Raw genomic sequence first — 25,931 nt, 5'->3', positions numbered from 1 at the left:
GATAAAAAGCAGAAATAAATAATTTTAAAGCCAAAATTTATAGGGATAGTATTAAATCCATTAGTCAGACAGCTTGTTTTTGTCAACTCATCAACTTTTTTCATGAAACAAATATTGTAAAAATGAAAAACTATCGATTGAAATCAATCAGCTGCTTAAGATATAATATCTAATGAAAAAAATGTTAATAAAGAATTGATGTTTTTTATTTTGCTTTTTTTTTTAACCAAGAAATATTTTGTCATTATTTCAGTATAAAATCTGTTTGAAATTTCAAAGATGGATGTTATTCCATCAAACATTAGCACAAAAAAAAAAAATAATAATTAGAATTAAATATAGATTAGTTTGCCTATTGCACTTTGTTAATTATTTGGTTAATTATTGGTAAATTATTTCTGCTTAATTTGCACACATTTGCTCCCTGGGTTGATCCCATATAACAGATCAAACTACAAAATATTAAACTGTTTCAGCTCATTTAAATGACTAGAGTTTTGAGAAGATTGGTGATTTTTCTGCTATTGATTTCATGAGGTCTTCACTCTGCAACATTACCTGATTCAAAGCAGCCTGAAAGAAAATATAATTTGCCATTAAATGCTGTCGATTTTAGGTGGAGTTTTAACAAGTCTATTTCAGATTATAAATTTACCTGTATATACTCTGTCAGAGATCATAATCAAAATTTCCAAACTGAAATTGTTGCCCAACCTAAACCTGTATACTTGATCGCTTCTATCTTCATGAAGCGTGACAATCCAACTGGGTGGAGCACACATTCGTTCAAATTACTGACAATAACTATGGTTTACCTAAAAACTCAAACTATGTCACAGACTGTATTCATTCCATGCCTTTCCAAATCACATGCATAAACTTTAAGAAAGACGGGGCGTAATTTCTGTTCATGTTAAGATTTAAATGTAAAGAAGGCGTGTCACTTCGACATAGTAATTCTAATATAAGGTATATCTCTCTAGCTTACGTGGTCCAATCAAACCATCTAACCCATGCTAGCATGAAAAATAGACACTAAACGATAATGACGATGATCCCTAATCTTATACCCACTTTCTAAAATCAGTTCTGACTATTTAATCTCTGCCTTCTGTCTAATATCATCTCAACTTTCCCAAATAAAACCCAACTGTCCTCAACTCAAATACAATAAAATGATTAATCCTTTAGCATTCAGACTACTCTGTTAAATGTAATGCCTATTTATTCACAATTTTTAGTTAAACATGCATTACCTTGTAGCTTTGAGGCTTCAAGGGTGTGATTGTTATTTTTAGAATGTAGGGTAGGTGTGATAAGCTGAATATGTTCAGTTTGAACATAAAATGGGTAGAATATTTTGGCGAGAAATAGTTGGTTTAAATGCTAAAGGGTTAATATCAAGGGTGATATTACTTATGGTCAGTCATTCTGTAGATAAGTGATATTATCCTTGATTTTATGATCATGATTTCTTATAACTGGTCTGGGCTTCCAATAGTTTCCAGCCCCTTAAATGAACTTGAACTCATCAATGCATGCTAACAAGTATACTTTAAATGACACAGTGCTCCTGCTGTTTATAACTAGTCTACAAGAGATGGAAAGCAGATACTTATATTTTTAAGATATCAGAGAAAAGAGACATATCATCCCCATGGATGACACACTGCATGGTCAAACTACTGAATATAGCATCTATACTATAGCTTGATCGGAGGCGCACTGGCCCAGTGGTTAGGGTAGCAAACTCGCGGTTTTGGTTCCTAGACCGGGCATTGTGTGTGTTTATTGAGTGAAAACACCTAAAAGCTCCACGAGGCTCTGGCGGGGGGTGGGTGGTGGTGGTGACCCCTGTTGTACTTTTTCGCCACAACTTTCTCTCACTCTCTCTTCTTGTTTCGTGAGTAATGCTGTGATGGACTGGTGTCCCGTCCAACTGGGGGGGAACACATACATCACAGAAACCAGGAAACTGGGCTCATGAACCTGGCTAGGCTTGAAAAGGGCAAGAAACAAACAAACATACAAAAAACAAAACAATAGCTTGATTAATGACCAAAATAATTCCTGAAGTAATTAAATGTCAAGGCACATGGCCTGTGGTTAGGGCTTTGATTTCCGGATGAGGCAAAGCATTGTGTTCTTGAGAAAAACACTTCGTTTCACTTTGCTCTAGAGCTGGGCAGAGACTGGCATGTCAGAGAACAGATCCATCTTTTCCTCTGTGTATTGTGAAAGGCAACTAAAAGAGGCTGAGGTAAGATTTGCATTTCGGCCTTGTAAAACTCTAACCAGCTATCTAAAATAAGATTTCACAATAAATGAACGTTACTGAACTGATTAACACCATTATGACTCCAGAAGAAATCTTGAATGAATGTGTTACACTTGTAAAAATGCTAAAATCAATTTGGCATAGCGAGCCGATCAGAGAAAGCCAATATTTTGACAGTTAATCAATCGAGTCAACTTTTAAATTGAACAACAACAACAACTGCAACAACAACAACTATTATTACTTAAAATAGACTTACAATGTTATCCAAACCGTCTTGGACTGAATGGTCTTGGGAATACAGCAAACTCTTCTTTGTAGTTTGGATGGCAATTGGGCTTTTCTTGGCTATGACTGATGCAATATCAAGGACAGCTTTGATCAGTTGGGCTTTGTCATCAAAAACACGGCTGCATAAAATTGAAGAAATTTTGTAATTAAATCTTTTAATGCATTTGATTTATAAAAGGTTTTACCAAGGTAACATATCAAAACAAACAAAATGAAACAGAAACAATCGAATACATAGATCTGACATGTTTTAATATATTTCCGAACAGGACATGTAATCTTACATTTTCTAAGCTGATTTAGCTAATGGCAAAATGTTAGTCTCATATCTAATTAAGTGAGACTTCTAATTACAAAAGCAATCAGCTGTATTAAATAAATTTATCTCAATAAAGAAATGGAAAATTGCAGAGATAGCAACAACAGTAGCAACTAATATGTAAATGTCCTGGTTGCTGGTCATCTTTCAATCAAAAGTTTTCTATTCTGAAAATGGAATCAATAAACATCTCAGATTTATCATTTTCCAGAAAAAAACAACAAAAAAAAGCCAAAATCAGAAGAAATCACTTTTGAAATCAACAATTTAGAGGGAAATTTATTTTTCTACACATTTTTTAATGATTTCAAGGAAAACAAAATATTCTTCTTTATATTGATAAAGAAGAATATAAAGACATCCTCATCATCATTATCCTCATTTAATGTCCATTTTCCATGCTGGCATGGGTTGGACAATTTGACAGGAGCTGGAAAGCTGGAGAGCTGTATCAGGCTCCAATTGTCCATTTTGGCATGATTTCAATGGCTAGATACCCTTCCTAACACCAACTACTTTATAGAGTGTACTGGGTAATTTTTACGTGGTACCAGCACAGGTGCTTTATAATAAAAATTATAGTAGTAGTTAATATAATATCAATCCTTTAACATTAATGAGTTGACTGTGAGTTAGTTGAGTGTTTTTTACTGATGAACAAGCTCTCATTTTTACAGTTTCATTATTACAATTTGAAGAATAATTATCCATGTACAAGCAAGCAATATCAGAATAAGATTAACTTGGAAAATAGTTTTTGTGTGTGTGGAAGGTGTACAGGTGCAACAAACACTAAAAATGTACAGAAAGTCTGGTACAGTCCCTCAGCTTACTAGCCCTGGTCAAACCATCCAATCCATGCCAGTATGGACAACAGATGTCAAATGAGGATGATGATGATGATGAAGCAACAAATATAACGAGAGACAGATGGCAATTTTGTAACAGTTTCTCAGCTGTCAATTTCTGCTCTCGATCAGGAGGCTTTCCTTTAAATGACAGAATTAAGGTTCATTAGATACTGTAGCCTTACATATCCCTAAAGAGATGGGATGGAAATAACTAGATGTCAGTTTAATCAGGGCTGATAACAACAACAAATACCTCAACATATTCTTTGAATTGTACACACTTTCTCTCACACACATGCAGTAATACATCTATAATGAGGTTCATTTGAACATCACTCAAAGGGGCCACTTCACTAACAGGGGCCTACATGTCTCATGATCTGGTAAAAAACCAAGTATCAGGAAGTAAGGGAAAGGTTGGCATTTGTTCAGTAATCAAATAATTATGGAAATGAGGTGGAAGAAAAAAAGATAAACAAGTACTGGCCCTCGTGCTGGTGGCACGCAAAATCAGCCACTACACTCTCGGAGTGGTTGGCGTTAGGAAGGGCATCCAGCTGTAGAAACTCTGCCAGATCAGATTGGAGCCTGGTGCAACCATTTGGTTCGCCAGTCCTCAGTCAAATCGTCCAACACATGGTAGCATGGAAAGCGGACGTTAAATGATGATGATGAAGATGAAGAAGTACAAGATGATATGAAGGGATAAAACTTTATACAAACCTCACAAGTCCAACATCATGTGCTTCATCTGAAGTTATAGCCCTCGCTGTATAAGCTAGTTCTCTAACAAGGCTTTGATTGCCAATAATTCTTGGTAAACGTTGTAAAGTGCCAACATCAGCTGCGAGACCAAAGTCGACTTCCTAAAGGAAATAAATGCACAGAAATGTCAGAGCGTAGTCAGAAATTATGATGATGATGATGATGGTGATGGTGGTGGTGGTGGTAATAATCATTGTATACTCTTACTCTTTTACTTGTTTCAGTCATTTGACTGCGGCCATGCTGGAGCACCACCTTTAGTCAAGCAAATCGACCCTAGGACTTATTCTTTGTAAGTCTAGTACTTATTCTATTTTTTTTTTTTTACTGAACTGCTAAGTTACGGGGACGTAAACACACCAGCATCAGTTGTCAAGTGATGTTGGGGGGACAAACACAGATACACAAACATATATATATATATACGCAGATATATATACACAATGGGATTCTTTCCATCTGCCAAATCCACTCACAAGGCTTTGGTCGGCCCAAGGCTATCGTAAAAGGCACTTGCCCAAGGTACCATGCAGTGGGACTGAACTTGGAACCTTGTGGTTCGTAAGCAAGCTACTTACCACACAGCCACTCCCACGCCTATATATATATGGACATATATATGCACATATATATTCACGTATATATGCACATGTATTAAAAAAGAGTTGCATGAAATAAAATATGCCTTGAAAGCCGATATATAAAGAGTTGAATAATGAAGTTTCAGCTATATTTTGAGAAATATCCACAATGATTAGCTCCTCTCTTCCAACATGTTATGCCAACAAGTGGCAAATCTAACACCAACCTGTTTACTCTCTTATAGAATTCTGCTGCTTCTGTATAGTTCTTGAACTCAGATCTTAGCAAGGTAGCTAATCACTAATAGCAAGGTGGCTACTCACTATTAGCAAGGTGTCTATATTCATTATAAGCATGATGCCAATACTCACTCTTAGCAAGGTGACTACTCATCATTAACAAGGTGGCTATACTCACTATTAGCAAAGTGCCTATACTCACTATTAGCAAAGTGCCTATACTCACTCTTAGCAAGGTGACTACTCATCATTAACAAGGTGGCTACTCACTATTAACAAGGTGCCTATACACACTACAAGCAAGATGCCTATAGTCACTATTAGCAAGGTAGCTACACTCACTCTTAGCAAGGTGACTACTCATCATTAACAAGGTGGCTATACTCACTATTAGCAAAGTGCCTATACTCACTATTAGCAAAGTGCCTATACTCACTCTTAGCAAGGTGACTACTCATCATTAACAAGGTGGCTACTCACTATTAACAAGGTGCCTATACTCACTACAAGCAAGATGCCTATAGTCACTATTAGCAAAGTAGCTACACTCACTCTTAGCAAGGTGACTACTCATCATTAACAAGGTGGCTATACTCACTATTGGCAAAGTGCCTATACTCACTATTAGCAAAGTGCCTATACTCACTCTTAGCAAGGTGACTACTCATCATTAACAAGGTGGCTACTCACTATTAACAAGGTGCCTATACTCACTACAAGCAAGATGCCTATAGTCACTATTAGCAAGGTAGCTACACTCACTCTTAGCAAGGTAACTACTCATCATTAACAAGGTAGCTACTCACTATTAACAAGGTGCCTATACTCACTATTAGCAAGGTGGCTACACTCACTCTCAGCAAGGTGACTACTCATCATTAACAAGGTGGCTACTCACTATTAACAAGGTGCCTATACTCACTATAAGCAAGATGCCTATACTCACTATTAGCAAGGTGGCTACACTCACTCTTAGCAAGGTAACTACTCATCATTAACAAGGTGGCTACTCATTATTAACAAGGTGCCTATATTCACTATTAGCAAAGTGCCTATACTCACTCTAGCAAGGTGGCTACACTTACTCTCAACAAGGTGGTTACTCACTATTAGCAAGGTGGCTAGATACTGTTAACACGGTGATTACTTACAATTATCAAAGCAACATTTAAGTATTTGTAAAGTAGTAACTTACTTTTACTTGGAGCCATGCATCTTTGGTACAATATCTCATGTCACAAGCGGATATTAGATCCACACCAAATCCAATACAGGCGCCATGGACAGCTGAGATTACAGGTTTAGGACACTGAAGAAGTAGAAAGTATTAATTTATATTTCAATCGGATATTTTTCTATTTTAGCTCAATCACTCATTAGTAAGCTTAAGTTTCTTATCTCATTCTCTCTCTCACACATACATGCGCACACACATGATTTAAAAAAAATCATATATTTAAATCATTATATTTTTTAAAATTTCTTCTTTAACATTATAAACAACCAGTAAGTTACTGCGATATGGAAAGCAAAATCCTCTGGCCGTGACATGCCTCTATGGCCAAGGTCAAATTGTTGAAACCACTAAAACAATATTTTTTTTTTCAGTACAAGCACACAACGTAATTAGTACCAAAACTATGATTTACATTTACCAAGTTCCTGCACAGTGGAATGTGAAAGGCAGTCACTGTGGGATTCTGTGTTAGAGAATGAATTTCTCTATTGATCTAATAGGGATTTGTTGGCCTTCAACAATTTAGCATAACATTATAAAAGAGCTAAACACGAATATTTTTTGTTGTCTTTCTGAAATTAAGTATCTAAATATACCCTACAAAGTAGTCCTGAGATTTTAAAATGGGGTTAACTGAAAGATCCACTGCTCACCATCAACATGATAATTAATCAGAAATTTTAATTGAAATGATAGTTTTGATATTATCATTAAATGTTGCAAAACTAACAAAACAGCTCCCAACGTTTATAGTATTGGACAGTATCTAACTATGGTATCTATTTACAGCTACATTAACTGCTAGAGTTATCTCGCAATTAAGTACAGCATCATTGATGGGATGAGAGCTACAAACTCATCAGCTCTTGAGAGATATTCCCAGATAATTTGGTATCTCAAGAGCAAAGTAAGCAAAGGAAAATTAATTAAAGGTATCACCACTTAACGATTAAATGCAGTGAATTTGAACTGAAGGCCTATGCAATTAGTAGCCTAGACTATATCCAACTAGCCTTTTCACTTTCCCACCCCACCTCCCAAACTGTGATTCTTCACAGTTGGCCATGATTGTTATTTGTGACCGTTTTAAGTAAACTGAAGATTACAAAACAATGATTTACCTTTTCAAATGCACTGCATGTATCTTGGAAATCTTTGATAGTTTTATAAAGTGCAAAAGCCCTCCTTGATACTTCCATATCTCCAGTCTCTTGGTAAACTTCTGCTAATGAGGCAAAATCAACCCCTGAAAATAGAAGATTATATTAAGATAAAGAATTTTAGAGATATTCTAGAAAAAAAGATTTTTAGTTTTGAATAAGATTCAAGTCAAATTTTTTGGCACAAGGCTAGCAATTTTGCAGGAGGAGATGAGTCAATTACATCAATCATAGTGTTTGACTGGTACCTATTTTTACTGAGCCTGAAAGGGTGAAAGGCAAAGTTGACCACGTCAGGACTTGAACCCAGAATGTAAAGACAGACAAAATGCCGTTAAGGTTTTTTGTCTAGCATGCTAACAAGTCTACTAGCTTTAGTTTTGAATAAGATTAAGAGAAGAAAACACTATCTTACCTCTTGTGAATGATGTTTTACTATAGCGTAGGAGTGGCTCAGTGGTAAGTAGCTTGCTTACAAACCACATAGTTTCGGGTTCATTCCCACTGCGTGGCACCTTGGGCATGTGTCTGATACTTTAGCCTCGGGCCGACCAAAGCCGTGTGAGTGGATTTATTAGACAGAAACTGAAAGAAGTCCATCGTATATATGTATATACATATATATGTATGTGTATATACATGTTTGTGAGCCTGTGCTTGTCCCTCCAATATCGCTTGACAACCGATGCTGGTGGGTTTACGTGCCCGTAACTTAGCGGTTCGGCAAAAGAGACTGATAGAATAAGTACTAGGCTTACAAAGAATAAGTCCTGGGGTCGATTTGATCGACTAAAGGCAGTGCTCCAGCATGGCCACAGTCAAACTGAAATAAGTAAAGTAAAAAGTATGTATTGTTCCGTATAGGTAGAATAGATGTTGTTGGAGTAATTGTTTATAGATTTGTTAAAGCTAGATTTGTTGATATACACTAAGTATATCAACAGTGAAGTTGAAATAAAATCTGTTTTTTTTTTCTCATCTAACCATCTCCTTTCACATTCCTATGAAATTCACCCTTGCCTCGTGTCCTGAAATAGGGTCTTGGTCTGGAAGTTTTAGTGTTTTGAGGAGTTTGGAACCAATATTTAGCCCCTATTGTTCCCAAGTCTACTCTGACCCAGAGTAGTAGCACCTGTTAGGGTCTCAGCTATGGGTTAACTAGCTTGTCACAAAATTGTTTCCTGAAGAAGGTCCCTCACACAGCGCAACAAACCCAGAGCAGATGAGGTCCTTCAGCTCTTTAGTTGCTCATCTAAGAGAAGATACAAATCCTGCATTCTGATAATTACTGGGCTTGTGACGCTTGTTGCACCAGACCAATACAAATTTGAAAGCTGAGACAATAAGACTGGCTCTGCATAAACCATGCCTACTATAATAATAATAATAATAATAATAATAATGATGATGATGATGATGATGATGATGATGGTGGTGGTGGTGATGATGATGGTGGTGGTGGTGATGATGGTGGTGGTGGTGGTGGTGGTGATGGTGATGATGATGATAATGATAATGATAATGATGATGATGATAATGATAATGATAATGATAATGATGATGATGATGATAATAACAATAACAATAGTAGTAGTAGTAGTAGTAGTAGTAATAGTAATAGTAATAATAATAATAATAATAATAATAATAATAATAATAATAATAATAATAATAATAATAGCAGTGAAAGAATTTGACAAGATTAGTAAATATAAAGACTTGCTAATAGAAATTGAAAAGATGTGGCATCTCAAGGCGACAACAGTCCCTACAGGAAGCACAAAAAATCGTGTTAATTGGAATGGCTCATGTACTGAGAAGAGCATTATCGCTGTGAAAACAACATCCATTCATGAATTTATTTATTCATTAATTTTTTAAATACATATTTTACCTGTGAATTTGCGTGTGTAATCTGGGAATGCATACAATGAGCTTCTCTGCCCTAGGTGTACAGAAAATACTCGGCGAGAAACGGAAGAAAATTTGAAGAAAAAAGGGAAAATAATAATAATAATATTCATTATGTGAATTATTCAGCAAACCAAGGCATTGGTGCCAACACCATCACATAAATTCAGTGGCAATAGGAACAGCTAGAGGGTGTTACAGGAAGTCTTCAGTTTAATCATACACACATGCAGCCATTCGGGTGATGGTAATTTTTTACACGTGTTTGGAACTGTCATTCATCAAAGGGGTGAGAGTATGCGCACACACACATCATCATCATTTAACATCTATTGTCCATGCTATCATGGACTGGACGGTGTGACCAGAGCTGACAAGCCAGGTAAGCTGCACCAGACTAGTCTGATTTGGTATAGTTTACTATGGCTGGATGCCCTTCCTAACACCAACCACTTTACAGAGTGTACTGGATACTTTTATGCAGCACTGCATGGATGCTTCTATGCGATGCTGCATGGTTACTTTCACATGTCACCACAAGGGCACTTTTACATGTCAGCGCCATGGGTGCATTACACAATCAGTAAGATCAGACTTAACACAAACAAATAAATATATGTACGTATACCAGCGTCACCTTACTGGCACTCAAGCCCCGTGCTAGTAGGGTGTTAAGATCACTATCCGAGTGTGATCGTTGCCAGAGTGGCTATCTGGCCTCCATGCCGGTGGCATGTAAAAGGTACCATTCGAGTGTGATCGTTACCAGCATTGCCTTACTGTCACCTGTGCCATGTGTAAAAGATTCGAGCGAGGTTGTTGCCAGTACTGCCTGACTGACCCCATGCTGGTGGCATGTAAAAGCACCCACTACACTATTGGAGTGGTTGGCGTTAGGAAGGGCATCCAGCTGTAGAAACTCTGCCAGATCAAGATTGAAGCCTGGTGCAGCCATCTGGTTTGCCAGCCCTCAGTCAAATCGTCCAACCCATGCTAGCATGGAAAGCGGACGTTAAATGATGATGATGATGGTGATGATGAAATGTATATGTATTAGTGTGTTTGTTTACAGATTCTCTGAATATTGCAAGCTGAAACTGGTGATGCTGTTGTAATTTCTGTTGTCAAGGAATCATACCATCACTATGTAACCTTTAAAAAGAGTGATAGAAGAGATTCTCTTATTTGTAATAGAGAAGGGTTAATGATGGGAAGAGAATCTGGCTGTGTTAATGATCGAGATTTGTTATGGTCAAGAAAAAGAAGTGCTTGCTAAATTCTTGCTTTTCCCACAGTAATATAAATGTAGTGGTTTGACAGAAAACAAAACATATCATCAGAACTGTTCTCTGACGAATAAATTAAAAACTAAAAAACATTTGAGAACCAGGTGTGAGGGTCTTGAGTCAAATTTTGAAAGATCTCACCTATGTTTATGATAGTAAATTCTTTGTCAGGCTCAAAATCATAAATTTTCTAAGAGAAAGAGAGTCTGTGATGTTTATGTCTTATGTTAGTAGTGCTAGTGAAACATCATTTCTTGGTCAATGAACATGGCAGTTTACTACAGTATCTGGCATTAATACTGATAGCATATTTAAAAAAAAATACTGATAAAGCCAATATGAACAAACCTGCAGTAAATACTCGTCCTGCCCCGCTAAGAACCACAACACGGCAGTCTGGATCATAGGAAAGCTTTTTGAAGGCAGAAATAACATCTCTACAAGAGAAATATATAAATATGTATACATTTAGTATTTTCTTTGTTTATTACATTAGTAAGAAAAATTATCTTTAATTGAATTTAGCTAAATAATTACAACAATATTTATATCTTTTGGAGAGGCACAAGCACCTACACACACACGGCAGTAACTTCCGCCTGCCGAATTCAATCACAAAGCTTCGGTCGGCTCAGGGCTATAGCAGAAGACACCTACCCAAAGTGCCACGCAGTGGGACTGAACCCGAAACCATGTAGCTAGGAAGCAATATTTTTGTATGTTCCATTCTCCATCAACTCATTAGAAATCAACAAATATTTGTTCATCTCTGTGATAAAAGTCAAACGTTTCCAGCAATATTTTTTCCACTCGCCCAAAACTGGAAAATAATTGCCAATTAGCTTCATCTATGCTACAGTGTTTAATCAGTTTTTCTGTTTCATCTCCTTGGAGGCAACTTTATCTATGTCCTACCTGTCTACCTTCTAGCTTATTCAAACAAACTCTGCATATTTCCTACCTTTGACAGTTTTTGTGTTAAGCATTACTATCCCATGATACAAAGGTAATGTGGCAAAATTAATAAAAATATTGATTTTGTAGCTCATTCACAGGCTGGGAGTTAAAATCAAGTAGAAGTGTTTAACAGCTTCAATACCCCTAGTTTTAGATATAAGATAAAGTTTGCAGGGAAATATTTAACAGAAAGGATCCCTCATTGTTAAATATTTCTGATATATTTCATCCAGAATGGCCCTTCATCTGAAAGAAAAAAAAATAATATTTTTTTCTCTCATGAAAAGTTCATCTCAAAACTTCAGTATGTCATTTTTTATGCAAACTCACAATATTTTTCTGTATGTAAATCTGAAAGTGACAAGTTGCATCTGTAAAATTTTTTATCCATATCTTATGGGGGTTGTATCTTTATCACTGTGAAAATTGGATGACAGTTAGCTTAGAGTACAGAGAGTTAAGATCCCGGTGGAAGGAAGATGATTCAAAGTTTCTATAGTTTCGTTTAATATTTCCCCAAATAAGTTCAAGGGAGATAATTCTGTCATCTTCACCTTGGCAAATGTACAGATTCGAGTTTTACAGGATTCTTTAGATCAATTCTTGAGTGGATTTGAGATGTTTATTCCAATATATACTATTAGTTTTTACCCTGATGGAGCTAGTTTTGGAGATGTATGTTGATGTATTGACTCGTGCATTAAAATTGGGGACCCCTATCACGCTTGTCACTTTCAGATTTACATACAGAAAAAAATTGTGAGTTTTGAGATGGACTTTTTACACGAGTGAAAAATATAGTTTTTTTTTTACTTTCAGTTGAAGGGCCATTCTGGATGAGATATATCAGAAATATTTAACAATATAAACAAGGGATCCTTTCTCTTAAATATTTCCCTGCAAACTTTATCTTATAGCTAAAACCAGGGGTATTGAAGCCGTTAAACACTTCTACTTGATTTTGATACCATAGAATTTAAGATCTATTCTTGCATATATTTGAAGTGATGATTTCAAATACACAAAAATATTCAGTTTTGGGAGATACAGCACACTCTATTATTTGCTGATATAGCCATTCATACATTGAAATTAGGGATTTCAGTTGCACCTCAGAAGTTAGATCAATTCTTAGGTACATTTGGGTCACTGATTCCAAAACGATATCAGTTTTGACCTTTCAACTCTAATGACTAAATAGTCTATTTTAATACAAAAATAATGAAAATATTAATGCTGATAATATACTAAAGACTAATAAAACAACAAATATTCATTAAATCTAATTATTTCAAACCAACAACTAAAAGTAATGACATTAATCAAAAAAAGTGTATGCTAAGTTATAAATTCTCTAGAATGAGAAAGTAAAAATTTAAAGCAAGATTTCTGATGATCTTAGACAATAGATCTTACCAAAGATCCACAATTCATAGATTTTAATGTGCATGATCTTAGCTGGTTTTGGTTGTCAAAAATTTTCTTGACAATTTTCAGACAACAACTCTCTAAATCTAGAAAACATGTTCTCCGATTTTAAACTTGGATGTAAATACAAACATCAAGGTTTATTACCTCCACACACACTTAAATTACTTCTTAGACAGGTTTTGAGATAAGCAAGGAGTAAGGAGAAGGAACTCCATCAGGATATATGAAACAATGAAACAGAGGTGTCACGGAAGGTGGGATACTCACACACTAGAAAGCAGGTTGCTGCAGAAATTTTCAGCTAAATATTTCTTGAGAAAATTCTATAGCAGACACTTTTTGATGTTCTATATCTGATCATTTTCATGTTTAATATTTATTTTCGTGTTAAGGCATTGAGCTGGTAGAATTCTTTGCGTGCTGGGCAAAATGCATAGTAGCATTTTCGTTCATCTTTGTGTTCTGAGTTAAAATTTTGCCAGTGTTGAGTTTGCCTTTTATCCTTTTGGAATTGGTAAAATAAGTACCAGTTGAGCACTGGGGGGTCAACGTAATTGACTAGCCCCCTCCCCCAAGCTTGTTAGCCTTGTGCAAAAAATTTAAAATTAATATCTATTTTCATGTTACAAAGAATTCTAATGCAGTTCTCTCAAAGATTTTTATGTTGGTGGTTTCACTTGTTTTATTATCATTTTTATTTTATTAACAGCATTAATATTGTAATTTTTTAATCAAAAAAGCAGGTGATTCATGAATTAAAGTTGACCTTTGTAAATATTGGGAAATCCTATAAATGATGTGGGTTTTTTATACTTCTTTTATTTTTCAAAACTAAGATAAACAAAGTTCTTTTTTTAATCTAAAATATACTGTCCTTCATTTTCTACAATGTTCTTCAATCTATCTGGTAAGCTGAGGAGCTGCACCAGGCTTCATTCTGATTTGGCATGGTTCCTACAGCTGGATAATCTTCCTAACACCAACCACTCCAAGAGTGTAGTGGGTACTATTTATGCACCAGTTACAAAACACTGGCATTGGCCACGACTACAATCTCACTTGGCTCGACAGGTTTTCTCAAGCATGGTATACTGCCAATGGTCTCGGTCACTTTAACCAGCATTCGTGATTTCAAGGTGGCAAAGCTCCACTTAATTCTAAACAATTGGAACATTAACTCTTTAGTGTTTAAACCGGTCATATCTGGACCAAATATTCTATATGTTTTATATTCAAACTGGCAATATCTAGCCTCTCACACCTAACCTACTCTCTTTTACTCTTTTACTTGTTTCAGTCATTTGACTGTGGCCATGCTGGAGCACCACCTTTTAGTCGAGCAAATCGACCCCAAGACTTATTCTTTGTAAGCCTAGTACTTATTCTATCGGTCTCTTTTGCTGAACCGCTAAGTTACGGGGACGTAAACACACCAGCATCGGTTGTCAAGCGATGTTGGGGGGACAAACAGACACACAAACACATACACATATATACAACAGGCTTCTGTCAGTTTCCGTCTACCAAATCCACTCACAAGGCTTTGGTCGGCCCGAGGCTATAGTAGAAGACACTTGCTACACAGCCACTTCTTACCACACAGCTACTCATACGCCTACATTGACATTCTAAAAATAAACAATCACATTATTGAAACCTCAAAGCTATAAGATAATGCAAGATTAACTCAAAACAATTTGAGTAAAAAAATACTACATTTAACAGGAGTAATCTGAACATTAAAGGGTTAAATAGTTAAATCAATGCAAAATTAGTAAACTTACACTGATAATTCTCGATTGATGGCATTTCTTTTATCGGGTCGGTTAAATTCTACATGGAATACCCAGTCACTTGGTTTAGTGACTTTCAAGTTTTCATATTGGTAATCTGTGGCTGCAACAGTCATGGTTCTATATAAACCATACTTTGTTCCAAGTAATCTTGTTGCTGTTAATTAAAAAAGGAAAAAAAAAACTACAGTAAATAAGTTAAATTGAATTAACTGCACCAATTAATTAATTAATCTCCTCTGTTTTTAGATAACATTCATGTTATTAAATCAAAACATAACTACTTAGTGGCATGAGAAAAATTTTCACTGATTCAACCAAAAATACATTTACTTGGATCTACTCTCTTTTACTTGTTTCAGTCATTTGACTGTGGCCATGTTGGAGCACCACCTTTAGTCAAGCAAATTGACCCCAGGACTTATTCTTTGTAAGCCTAGTACTTATTCTATCGGTCTCTTTTGCCGAACCGCTAAGTTACGGGGACGTAACCACACCAGCATCGGTTGTGAAGCGATGTTGGGGGGACAAACACAGACACACAAGCATACACACACACACACACACACATATATATACATATATACGAGGACCTTCTTTTAGTTTCCGTCTACCAAATCCACTCACAAGGCTTTGGTTGGCCCGAGGCTATAGTAGAAGACATTTGCCCAAGGTACCATGCAGTGGGACTGAACCCGGAACCATGTGGTTCGTAAGCAAGCTACTTACCACACAGCCACCCCTATGCCTAATATATCAAGAATTTAATATCATCTATATTATTTTTACATAATGAAATCTATCCTTCACCTGCACCAGATGTCTCTGCTCCATGATTCACTTATAGCTAATCAAGGAAACAGGGCAAAGGCGTCACACTTCGTAATTCCTCTAATATCCTTAACTGCGAGGGAATAAAGGTTTAAAAACACACACACACACACACACACACACACACACATACACAAAGGACTCTTGCATCAAAGATGATGTATGAGTATTCACCTTTTGCCAAATGACCAGCACAAATGATTTGTTTGTAGTGATCAAATGTATGTGCTGTATGTTAGTTCACTCTCTCCATCAAATCGATATTGCCTGAACAGATGTATGATGTACCACACGTCAGGAGTTTAAGTGATTGCAGAGTAATGTGAGTATTTTGCTCAAGAACACAACACACCACCTGGTCTAGGAATTGATCTCATGATCGTGAGTGCAATACCCTAACCACTAGGCCATGTGGCCCCTCTCCCTTTCTCTCTCTTACACACACACACACCCACGCACAAATATATGGTGTTAAGAAGGGCATCCAGGCATAGAAATCCTGCCAAAGCAGTCATTTGAGAATATCCGCCGAAACTACACCTGATTGTCCCCCTTCCATACTCATACACATATGCGTATGTCATGACTCATGCGCTGTTCTTTTCCTGACGCTTGTACATTACCCTATGTACTATACATACACTTTAGATGAGTTGTAGTGCACCTGAGCACTGTACACAATGTTTTATTATTATTATTATTATTATTATTATTATTATTACAAGGTGATATCAAAAATGTTCCAGGACTAGTTATGTTTAATAAAAATTAACTTAAATTTACCTAAGGCATAGGAGTGGCTGTGTGGTAGGTAGCTTGCTTACAAACTACATGGTTCTGGGTTCAGTCCCACTGCGTGGCACCTTGGGCAAGTGTCTTCTACTAGAGCCTTGGCCGACCAAAGCCTTGTGAGTGGATTTGGTAGACAGAAACTGAAAGAAGCCTGTCGTATATATATGTGTGTGTATATGTTTGTGTGTCTGTGTTTGTCCCCCAACTTTGCTTGACAACCGATGCTGGTGTGTTTACATCCCCGTAACTTAGTGGTTTGGCAAAAGGGACCAATAGAATAAGTACTAGGCTTACAAAGAATAAGTCCTGGGGTTGATTTGCTTGACTAAAGGCGGTGCTCCAGCATGGCCACCGTCAAATGACTGAAACAAGTAAAAGAGTAAGTTTTAACATCATCTCCTTTGAAATAGTCACTTTGCACAGCAATATACTGGACCCAGTGTTTCTGCCACTTTTGGAATCCATCCTGGAAGTTGTTTCCTGTAAGTAAGTTGAAGACCTTCTGCAATTTGCTCTTAATCTCAACAGTGATGTTAAAATGGCAACCTTGAACTACATTTTCATCTTAGGGAAGAGATGGAAGTCTGCAGGAGCTAAATCTGGCAAATAGGGTGGGTGTGAAAGCAATACCATGTTGATCTTGGCAAGAAACTCATGAGTGAGGAGAATTTAGTAACAGGGTGCATTGTTGTTTACACTCCACAGATTTGGTTCCTTTCACTGAATGTCCCCCCTCAAACACTTCAAAATGTCACAATAGAACTCTCGACTGATAGTCTGGCCCTGGGGGGAACAAATTCTCAGTGTACAATACCACATTTCCAAAGGTGACACTCGTCGCAGGTCTTCCAGGGAGATTATTCCTCTTTTGAAAAGCTCATGCCACTTGAAACCTTGCTTACAATCCATTTGCCTTGTTGCCGTAAGCTTGCTGAAGCATGCTCAATTACTCTCTAGCAGACTTCCCAAGTTTAATGCAAAATTTCATGTTGGCTCTTTGTTCCTGTCCATGGCAAAATTGCAGACTACTGCATACACATGATCAGAAAAACTCAAATTTCACAACTTGTAAAGTAAACACAACAATGTCACACGGTACACTATCTCATGAAGGTCACTGCTAGCTCTCACTGCCCTTGCAACCATGTGCTGCCCTCTGTTAATGTGCTACAGAGCTAGTCCAGGAACTTTTTGATATCACCTTGTACATTAAACTGATATTGTTTTCAGAACAAAACTTCTCTGTTATGTAGCAGTTCTTGAAGATTTCATTTAACACTTTCATTACCAACCCGGCTGAAACTGGCTCTGGCTCTGAGTACAAATGTCCTGTTTTCATAAATTTTGAATTAAAATCTTCCACCAAACCATAGTCACAATTTATGTTCCTAACTCTAGCTAAATGATAACCAAGTTATTTTATTAAATTCTTTGTTATATTTAAAGTAATTCAAAGAAACACAGAGCATCTCAAAATAATTACAGTAACAAAAGGGTTAAATATTTTCATTGTTTAGTAAATATTCTGCTTCTTATTGTCTTTTTGGCTGTTCACAATAAATAGTTATATAATTAGGGCAGCCACTTAATTGTCTTGACATGAACTCACTGTTTGACTTAGGTAAAATTGTCAAGTGTATATTAGACTGAATAATATACACTTGCACAGCCACTATTAACCCTGAAGAAGGAGGCATTGCTCAATAATGGGTATATATACCCTTTATTTTTATGGGCAATTAATCCCTAGAAATGGCTGTAGGACACTTAATATTTTACATTTTACTTTCTTCCTAGATTTTTAACTTTCATTTCATTTCACTATTTTCATTTACATTCTGTGAGTTGGACCACTTTTTTGTATATATATATATATATATATATTTATACAGCTTTGATATAGTTTAATATATTTCTGTATTAATGTTCACATCTGTATATGACCCCCTATATTTTCCATGTATTTATATATTTTTAATATATTTATATATTTTTAATGCATCTATGCATTCCTCTAATGTGCCTATGTAATAATTAAGTATGTGCTTCTGGTGATTCTTCTGTATCAATTCTATTGATGAAAGCGAGTTGGATTATTGTTTGTGGACTGAATTATCTGACATTATCCTCACTTATATAGTTATCTTTTGTCTCAAGTCTGAATTCCTTGAGCACTTTTAAGTGCAACCTTTAATCTGAAGGAAAATAGGAGTTTATCTTGTAGTCTTTCTTAAATATAATTATATATATATAAGAGAGAGAGAGAGAGAGAGAGAGAGGAGAGAGAGAGAGAGAGAGAGAGAGAGAGAGAGAGAGAGAGAGAGCATATAGGGATAAATTATCCATGCGAGTACTGTAAAAGTTCCTAGGTATATTACAGGTTTTGGTTTGTATTGGCACCATGTAAAAAGCACCCATGCTGGTATCCCGTAAAAAGTACCTGTGCTGGTGTCACATTAAAAGTACCAATGCTGGTGCCACACAAAATGCACCCAGTGATTGGAATTAGGAAGGGCATCCAGCTGCAAAAGCCATACCAAAACAGACAAATGGAGCCTGGTGCAGTCCTATGGCTTGTCAGCTCCCGTCAAAATGTCCAACTCATGCCAGCATGAAAACTGGATATTAAATGATGATGATGATATAATATAGCATACAGGGTTCTTCAGTTGACTCAATTCAAGTTGGTATTTTATCAGATAAGAGTGATTTACTTAGCATGACAAGTAGCAACAGGATAAACATAAGGAACAATGTCTAATCTAGCACTGTAGCTAGCTAAAGGTTAAAAACTAGAACAGCTAACTTTGACTAATACATTTTGTTTATATATATATCGTGCAAGAAAGTAGGCATGGTTTTCTAATATTATTATAAAAGAATGAAAGGTTTCTGTAGTCAAAATATATTTAACATCATTTCCAACATGAGAAATAATAATGCTCTCATTAAACACTCATTAAAAACATGATCCAACTGTGACAGTTACAGGAAACAGACTTCAATAGTCAAATAATAAAACTTGTTAAAGTGTGTGTGCGTGTGTGTGTCTGTGCATGCATGTGTGATAGCAAGCAATACCAAAGGCACTGATCCAACTAAACAACTGGTTCAGGGCAGTTGACAATACCCAGCTACTCAAGAGGTTTAACCCTTTAATGTTTAAACCGGCCATATCCGGCCCAAATATTCTATATGTTGTATACTCTTTTACTCGTTTCAGTCATTTGACTGCGGCCATGCTGGAGCACCGCCTTTAGTCGAGCAAATCGACCCCGGGACTTATTCTTTGTAAGCCCAGTACTTATTCTATCAGTCTCTTTTGCCAAACCGCTAAGTGACGGGGACGTAAACACACCAGCATCGGTTGTCATGCAATGCTAGGGGGACAAACATACACATATATATATATACATATATACGACAGGCTTCTTTAAGTTTCTGTCAACCAAATCCACTCACAAGGCATTGGTCGGCCCGGGGCTATAGCAGAAGACACTTGCCCAAGATGCCACGCAGTGGGACTGAACCCGGAACCATGTGGCTGGTTAGCAAGCTACTTACCACACAGCCACAAACTGGCAATATCTAGCCTTTCACACCTAACCTACAATGCCATTCTAAAAATAAACAATCACATCATTGAAACCTCAAAGCTATAAAATAATGCTTGATTAATTCAAAACAATTTGAATAAAAAAAAATATTACATTTAACAGAGTAATCTGAACACTAAACGGTTAAAGTGTGGTGCTTCTAGTTTGGCATCATTCCCAAACTATAGTGGCCATCCAAACTTAACCATGACCTGTATTGGAGGTGTCACCCACCAACTCTCAGTTCAGTCAACTCTGATTACATATTCCATTGGCAGAGGAAGAATTGAAAGGCATTAAAGTAACGGTCATTGCTGTTAGCTGAGGATGAGAATGTCAGACATGCCGACAAAACCATAAAGGGCTGCAAAAAGGGGGTAACTACAGTACCAAGAAGTGGAGCAATACTGATGCCAGGGGCAAGAGAGGGCTTGTGGTACAGAGAGTCTGAGATGTAACAGAGAAAAATGGTTATGTAAATACGATAGAATTTGCCTGCCAGGGACAGTGAAACCAGGCACATATATATAAATATATATATAAATAAATATATATATACATAAATATATATATATATATAAATATATATATATATGAAAAATAAAAAAGAGTGAAAAAACTACAGAAGGCTTGTGTTATAAGGTTAAAGAATATATTTATATTTAAAAAATTTTTTTTATCCAGTTTCAGCTCACAAGTCGTTATGTTAGAAAAATGTTATAAAATTTTGTGTATAGTAACATAGTTTTTGGATAAATAACCGGTTTTGTATATTCTTTTCAAATTTCTCAAATTTCCTTTAGCTACATCGTGTCAAGCGAAGACATGATACAATGTAGGTAAAGGAAATTTGAGAAATTTGAAAAGAATATACAAAACTAGTTATTTATCCAAAAACCATGTTACTATACACAAAATTTTATAACATTTTTCTAACATAACGACTTCAATATATTCTTTAATCTTATAACACAAGCCTTTTGTAGTTTTGTAGTTTTTCCACTCTTTTATATTTTTTATACATCCAACAACGTGCTTTCACATACCAACTCTCTCACCTATATATATATATATATAATATATATATATATATATAATATATATATATATATATAAATATATATATAAATATATATATATCATCATCATCGTTTAGCGTCCGCTTTTCATGCTAGCATGGGTTGGACGGTTCAACTGGGGTCTGGGAAGCCAGGAGGCTGCACCAGGCCCAGTCTGATCTGGCAATGTTTCTACAGCTGGATGCCCTTCCTAATGCCAACCACTCCGTGAGTGTAGTGGGTGCTTTTATGTGCCACCGGCACAGGTGCCAGATGAGGCTGACAACGACCACAATCGGATGGTGCTTTTTATGTGCCATCGGCACGAGGCCAGTTGGGGCAGAGCTGGCAACGGCGACGTTCGGATGGTTCTCTTACATACCACCGGCACTGGTATCACAGCTGCAATTTCCATTGATGTTGATCGATTTTGATTTTGATTTTCACTTGCCTCAACAGGTCTTCACAAGTAGAGTTTTGTGTCCCAAGAAGGGAAGGTATGCATAAGTGGGCTGGCTACATCCCATGTAGAAGGCCACGGGTTATGGTCTCACTTGTCCTGCCGGGTCTTCTCACGCACAGCATACTTCCAGAGGTCTCGGTCTCTAGTCATTTCCTCAGTGAGACCTAAAGTTCGAAGGTCGTGCTTCACCACCTCTCCCAGGTTTTCCTGGGTCTGCTTCTTCCACAGGTTCCCTCAAACGCTAGGGTGTGGCACTTTTTCACACAATTATCTTCATCCATTCTCGCTACATGACCATACCAGTGCAAACGTCTCTCTTGCACACCGCAACTGATGCTTCTTAGGTCCAAATACTTATTTATTGTTTTTCCAGTAACTTCCGTCACTGATTTCGAAAAACTGTCTGCAAGCAATATTAAATCTCTGAACGAGATCTAAACAGTAACTGCTTGACAACGTAAAGTATACTAGCCATCTCAATGGGAAAACAATAAATAAGTTACTGGAAAAACAATAATAATAAGTATTTGTAGAAAAACAATAAATAAGTATTTGCAAACGGTCTCCCTTCATCGAAAACCGGTGATTGCCGTACGCCGAAGACAGGCAAATACCTAGAAACGGCAGTCCGTGCGTATCACTTAGGTTGATGAGAGAGGGATGACCTCCCTTTGCAAATACCAATCTCCATATTTATTGTAATTGTATCGACCTTACACTCACAAAGATACTCATAATCCAGTGACGTGAACCCAGGACTTACCCATCGGATGAATTATGGTACGATTGCTCACCCTAAGTAGTCCTAGTTGTCCTTACTATTCAATGTGGTTAGCCTGAACCGGATTATAACTGAGTCCTTGTACAGTACCCACCTGGATAATTCATTACCTTTATACTCTTCATATATTTTCAACAACATGGTTCCAGGTATAGTCTCACTGCGTGGTATCTTGGGCAAGTGTTTCCTACTATAGCCACAGGCAGACCAAAGCCTTGTGAGTGGATTTGGTAGACGGAAACTGAAAGTTGGACCTAAGAAGCATCAGTTGTGGTGTGCAAGAGAGACGTTTGCGCTGGTATGGTCATGTGACGAGAATGGCTGAAGATAGTTGTGTGCAAAAGTACCACACCCTAGCGGTTGAGGGAACCTGTGGAAGAGGTAGACCCAGGAAAACCTGGGACGAGGTGGTGAAGCACGACCTTCGAACTTTAGGTCTCACCAAGGAAATGACTAGAGACCGAGACCTCTGGAAGTATGCTGTGCGTGAGAAGACCCGGCAAGACTAGTGAGACCATAACCCGTGGCCTCTACCTGATATGTAGCCAGTCGGCTTATACATACCTTTCCTTCTTGGGACACAAAACTCCACTTGTGAAGACCGGTTGAGGCAAGTGAAAATCAAAATCAAAATCAAACCAAATCAAATCAGATATCAGAAAGCAGAACCAAAATCGAAGTCCATCAACATCAATGGAAATTGCAGTTGTGATACCAGTGCCGGTGACAAGTAAGCGAACCATCCGATTGTGGTCGTTGCCAGCGCCGCCCCGACTGGCCTCCGTGCCGGTGACACGTAAAAAGCACCATCCGATCGTGGCCGTTGCCAGCCTCGCCTGGCCCCCGTGCCGGTGGCACGTAAAACACCATCCGTTCGTGGCCGTTTGCCAGCTCTGTCTGGCACCTGTGCAGGTGGCACGTAAAAAGCACCTACTACACTCACGGAGTGGTTGGTGTTAGGAAGGGCATCCAGCCGTAGAAACACTGCCAGATCAGACTGGGCCTGATGCAGCCTTCTGGCTTCACAGACCCCAGTTGAACCGTCCAACCCATGGAAAGCGGACGCTAAATGATGATGATGATGATGATGATATATATATATATATATTATATATATATATATATATATATATAGAGAGAGAGAGAGAGTATATGCAAGTATTATGTTATTAATATTTATCCAAAATAACTTGTAGATGGCTTGAATAGCCTTGCTGTTTTCATGAAAGATCCATTCAACCTCTAATTCAATAACTAATTGATGTAATTCAAAACAAAGTATTAGCAACGAAGCGAGATAAATATTAGGATTTATAAATGATGAGAGTATAAACAGTAAATTTAGAAGAAATATTCACTCAATATCTATACACAGACACATGCACATATGTGTGCGTGTATGAACACCATCCAATGTTTACACACACACACATATATATATATATCATAAGAGATATATATATTTAGAAGGGTCATCCCATAAACAGTGCAGTCTTTTCAATTGCTTAAACAAAAAGTCGAAGGGGACAAGATAAACTACCTGCATCGACTTGCTGTAAAAGCAGGTAGTAAGTTTACCTTGTATTTATTCTTAGTGCAAATTTTGAAGAGTGCATTTCAATTTTGACAGTTATTTTTCAAGGCTATAATGAAAGTGACAAAGGAGCATATTCGGCATATTTTGCTTTATGAGTTCAATAAAAGCAACAACGCAACGGAAAGCATGAGGAATATTAATGCAGTGTATGGGGATCAGACAATAAGCGTAAGTCAGTGTCAACGGTAGTTCCAGAAATTCCGAGCCGGAAACTACAGCCTAGAAGACAAGCCTCGTCCTGTAAGATGTGCAGAGCTAGACTGGTCATTCGACCATACATTGGCACCTGCGTGCCATCGGAGAAATCAGGAAATTGGATCAACGAGTTCCTCACAAACTTTATGAGTCTAATCGCATCAGAGAGTGAATGTGTGCCCTTCTTTGCTGTCGCATCTCACCAATGAACCTTTTTTGGACCAAATAGTGACTGGTGACGAGAAATAGGTTCTCTATAAAAATGTCAAGCGCCGAAGACATTGGGTAGGAAAAGGAGAAACACTGGCACCCCAGGCTAAAGAAAGTCTTCACCTACGTAAGGTGTTATCTGTTTGGTGGGATATGAAAGGTTTGTCAACTTTGAACTTTTAAACTCAAACCAAACAAAAACGACTATTTTTCGTTTCAAGACGAATGGTGTTCTTCCATCAGGATAATGCTCGGCCACATACAAAGACGATGATATTTCAAAAGCTGGAACAGTTTGAATGGGAAACAATGCCCCACCCACCATATTTGCCGGACATTGCCCCATCTGATTATCATTGATTCCACAGTTTTCAAAATCATTTGTACGGAAAAAGTATGGGCGATCGAAACGTTGCCAAAGTGGCGATGTTAAAGTATGAATTCTGTAGACGAGGTTAGAATATTAGTGGAGGAGTATTTTTCATCATGGACAAGTGAATTATGGAAGAGGGGCCTTGCAAGTCTATCAAATAAATTGAAGAGCATTGTAGAAAACGGAGAGTATATTTTAAATTAAAAAAGCACTTTGTTTATCTTAATTTTGAAAGATGAAAAAGTATAAAAAACCGTATTATTTATGGGATGACCGTATATATATATGACCGTATATATATATATAATATATATATATATGACCGTATATATATATATATATATATGACCGTATATATATATATATATATATATATATATATATATATATATATATGACCGTATATATATATATATATATATATATGACCGTATATATATATATATATATATATATATATAGGGTGGCCCAAAAGTAGGTTTACAGTTATTACGTAGGTACTTCAAGTTTCTTTTAAAACATTTTATTACATTTAAATTTCTATCTTACAAACTGAAAAGGGAGCTTGACAAAATTAACCAAATTAGCATAGAATAATATTTTCACATTTTTTTTTATAATTAAGATCTCAGCTGTTCATGTATGAATGCGAAAGAGATAATTCACCAACTGTAAACCTACTTTTGGGCCATCCTGTACACATGCACAGTACAAATTAGATAATCTTTCATGGTTACCTTGTTGTATTATTGAAATACTACATACTCACTGAATGATAATCGAGTTAATGATCCCATCATAACGAATTAGACAGGGGAAATAATGTTTTCTTTATCGTATGAATGACAAAGTTCAACGTCCAGCAAACCGGTGTTGATTTAATTTAATCTCCTTTCAAGTTGTAGAAACAGGCACCTAGGTAATACTTTCACGTT

The 25,931-nt window shown here is 36.8% G+C and overlaps 1 protein-coding gene across 4 annotated transcripts; it reads right to left on the bottom strand.

Annotated features, from left to right (window-relative positions):
- Positions 1–224: 224 nt before the first annotated feature.
- On the bottom strand, positions 225–25,931 carry LOC115217161 (delta(3,5)-Delta(2,4)-dienoyl-CoA isomerase, mitochondrial). 4 transcript variants are annotated; one of them, XM_029786782.2, is made up of 8 exons: positions 25,766–25,931; positions 15,092–15,257; positions 11,268–11,356; positions 7,684–7,808; positions 6,521–6,634; positions 4,463–4,605; positions 2,538–2,688; positions 225–573 (listed from the first exon to the last, which is right to left on the bottom strand). In XM_029786782.2, the coding sequence occupies exons 1-8, from the start codon at positions 25,794–25,796 to the stop codon at positions 490–492; spliced, it is 903 nt and encodes a 300-aa protein (XP_029642642.1). In that variant the 5' UTR covers positions 25,797–25,931; the 3' UTR covers positions 225–489. The 4 variants fall into 4 exon arrangements, with proteins under 4 accessions (XP_029642642.1, XP_029642644.1, XP_029642645.1 ...); XM_029786784.2 differs by having other exon boundaries at positions 25,734–25,885; XM_029786785.2 differs by having other exon boundaries at positions 25,762–25,883.

This window comes from Octopus sinensis, linkage group LG11 (genome assembly GCF_006345805.1).
Source record: "Octopus sinensis linkage group LG11, ASM634580v1, whole genome shotgun sequence".
Taxonomy (NCBI): Eukaryota; Metazoa; Mollusca; class Cephalopoda; order Octopoda; family Octopodidae; genus Octopus; species Octopus sinensis.
The sequence above is the reverse complement of the archived record's forward strand: the minus strand, read 5'-3'. Positions and strand labels throughout refer to the sequence as shown.

What these genes read in the sequence shown, in the direction of transcription:
- LOC115217161 (XM_029786782.2), bottom strand. Translation starts at nt 25,796, where the DNA reads ATGATGGGATCATTAACTCGATTATCATTCA. An exon ending in ATCAATCGAGAATTATCAGT is followed by an intron (nt 11,357 to 15,091) that starts GTAAGTTTACTA and finishes TTTCTCTTGTAG; the next exon opens with AGATGTTATTTCTGCCTTCA. An exon ending in AGGACGAGTATTTACTGCAG is followed by an intron (nt 7,809 to 11,267) that starts GTTTGTTCATAT and finishes TTCTATTTTCAG; the next exon opens with GGGTTGATTTTGCCTCATTA.